The 2,671-nt window shown below is 37.3% G+C and overlaps 1 protein-coding gene across 1 annotated transcript in view; it reads left to right on the forward strand.

Annotated features, from left to right (window-relative positions):
• Positions 1-2,613, forward strand: part of LOC118337460 (synapsin-3-like) — a 99,126-nt gene extending 96,513 nt beyond the window's left edge. The window contains exon 13 of the mRNA XM_035674512.1: positions 210-2,613. Within this exon, the coding sequence (XP_035530405.1) occupies positions 210-333 (124 nt within the window). The 3' untranslated portion in view covers positions 334-2,613. The remainder of the gene's footprint in view (positions 1-209) is intronic.
• The last annotated feature ends 58 nt before the right edge of the window (positions 2,614-2,671 follow it).

The raw sequence follows: 2,671 nt of genomic DNA on the forward strand, positions 1-2,671 counted from the left end.
TTTTAGTTATTTACCAATGTGTTTTTCTGTATTATTTGCCTTTTTTAGTCATCCACTGTACAGCACTTTGGTCAGTTTATACTGTGTTTAAATGTGCTTTATAAATTAAATTTACTTACTTACTATTTACTAGTAAAATGTCCCCTCACTCAGCCCCTGAAAAAGAACATATTGTCACTGTTCTCAATACTGTTCTCTTTACTGCGCAGCAAATCCCAGTCGCTGACCAACACCTTCACGGAGACGTTGCGAGGAACCGTGACCGACGACGAGGCCAAAGCTGAGACCATCCGCAGCCTCCGACAGTCCTTTGCCAGCCTCTTCTCCGACTAAAGGCCTCCCCACAAGCTTCCTTTTCCTGTCAGTTGTCAGGTTCGAAAAAAAAAAAATCCTGACTGGTTAATCTGTTATGGAGTCTCCGTCCTCTTTAGAGCCTCAGCTTCCTGTTCCTTCGCTTTCCTTCTCCCTGTTTGTGAAGTTTAACACCTAGTGCAACCCGCTTTCCTCGCACTTATCAGGACTTTATCACTAGAAAGGCCAGTAGGACGTTGACTAGAAGAACATTTAAAAGCTGACATATTCACATACTGGAGATTTTAAGAGATGGATGTCAGTGCAGGTGCAGAATCAAACCAAATCCCATTCAAATTTACTCAATTTTTACTTGATGGTCTTGGGCCGTTTCCTCTTTGCTGTTCATGCCAGTCTTTTCTCACATCCACACTACATAACAGCAATGCAGCGATTATGTAAGAGGACTGAGACATTACGAGGCATCTTGATGCTGTAATTTGGGGTGTTTAAAGCTGAAAAAGAATTGAAAATCATCAGTAATGAAATGTGAATGCCCCCGAGGGTTGAGATCAGCAGTCAGCTGATGGCAGCTTGGCCTTTCTAGAGGTAAATAATTATAGTAAATAATTATAATCTAACCCATACTGCTTGGTGTATAGTCGTTATTCTGCGTTCTGTTTGTTCAGCCAGTGAAACTACTTATTATTAGGTCACATCGATTAGTTTTTTTATATACTTTTATTTACAAAATTAAATTAATTTGAATTATTTGAATTGACTCACAGCTTCCAAACTGTTTGCAGATGTCTACGGCAATATTCTTTTCTGAAACTGTTCCACTTAACTCTTAAGAAATGTACTGAATCCTCACGGTTCACCAGCGATTTTGAGCATCTTGCCAGCAGCCGCATTTCTCAGACATCCATGTGCTGTAGACACACATTGGCTTACGTAGTGACTCCTTTACCTAACATTACCAAAGTGCTTTTTACTAAAAACAGAAAAAGTCCCCCCTGCAATGGGTCAAGAAAACAGTCACACAGCAAACCAACCTTTGAGCTTGTGATTTCACAAGGTGCAAACGCTGTACTGACTTACAGCCATCGTCTTCCATCACAGCCCAGATCTTCCCCTGCAATTCTTTTTTTTTCTTCTTAATGTTTTGTGCTTTGTGAATAGTACTATGGTGTATTTCCTGTGGGGGATTTGTATCATAACTATTACTGCTATGTGTCAAAACAAACAGTGAGGATGTAATAGTTTGAGACTTTTAATGTGCTTAAATTTGAGACTGAGACAGAAAAGGTTTGGTTGTATAACATCACATTTTGAATCTTTATTGTCTTTTATTCTCTACAATCAATATTAGATCGGATTGTAGATACTTTATAATCAATCTTTTTTTTTTTGGTGACAAGGTGTGTTTGCAACATCTGCAGTGGTAGCAAAGCAGAGATCCTCTTCCATCATTCATCCTGCTTTGGAGCTGCATGTCAATGTTTAGTGAATGTTGTACGTAGAGTCCAATTAGTATTTTCTAACAGAAAACCAACACAAGTTCATGATTTTAAGTATTCTGTTTCCTGGAAAGGACAATGTAGTTTGATGTAAATCACACTGAAAATATAGACTACGTTCTGAGAAAGTACTCATGGCATTGTTATCCAGAACCAGGAAATATTTTTGTTTATAAGCCGTTGTTTACTTCCCAAGGAATTTCCTTTAACTGCTCTAAAGATGGGATGTGTCATTCCAATTTAATTACTAAAAACATTGACAAATCTATATAGTTTTAATCTATGGAAATATTCATTTATTTGATGGAAACCTATCTGTGGGTTCAAATGTTCTTACTAAAAACTAATAGAAGTTTTTTTTTATCTATTTGAAAGTGTGCAAACTAAATGCTGTCGGTTTTCTTTATAACTAGCATCAAATTACATTTCTGGTAAGTGAGAGCCTCCACGGTGCAACAGTTTGTTGCATCAGGCTTACAGGAAGAGATTGACTGTATATTTGGCTTTCCATGCAGCGCACAATCACAATCAAATAATCAGAAAATGGCTCTTTGTGCAGGAAATGATCGAACCGTCTAATAGTTGGTTCAGAAATAATCCGCGCTACAAACTGAATAAGCCTATATGTGTTTCTTTCTACCATTTCATTTATTGGGGCCTGGACAAAAACTAAAATTGCAATCCATATTCCATCCTGTTTTTGTCCAAATACCCCAAACAGAAATATCAATGCGACTGCAGTGGGTTTTTTACAAATAGGACATCTGTGGGCAGTATGCAGTAGTTAAAATGGACCTGTCATGATTCCAAAGTTTTTCTTTTTCTTTCAACATAATATTAATAATGGTAATAATAATAAT

The sequence above is a fragment of the Morone saxatilis genome, unplaced genomic scaffold, assembly GCF_004916995.1.
Source record: "Morone saxatilis isolate NCDOM2014 unplaced genomic scaffold, NCSU_SB_2.0 Contig10, whole genome shotgun sequence".
Taxonomy (NCBI): domain Eukaryota; kingdom Metazoa; phylum Chordata; class Actinopteri; family Moronidae; genus Morone; species Morone saxatilis.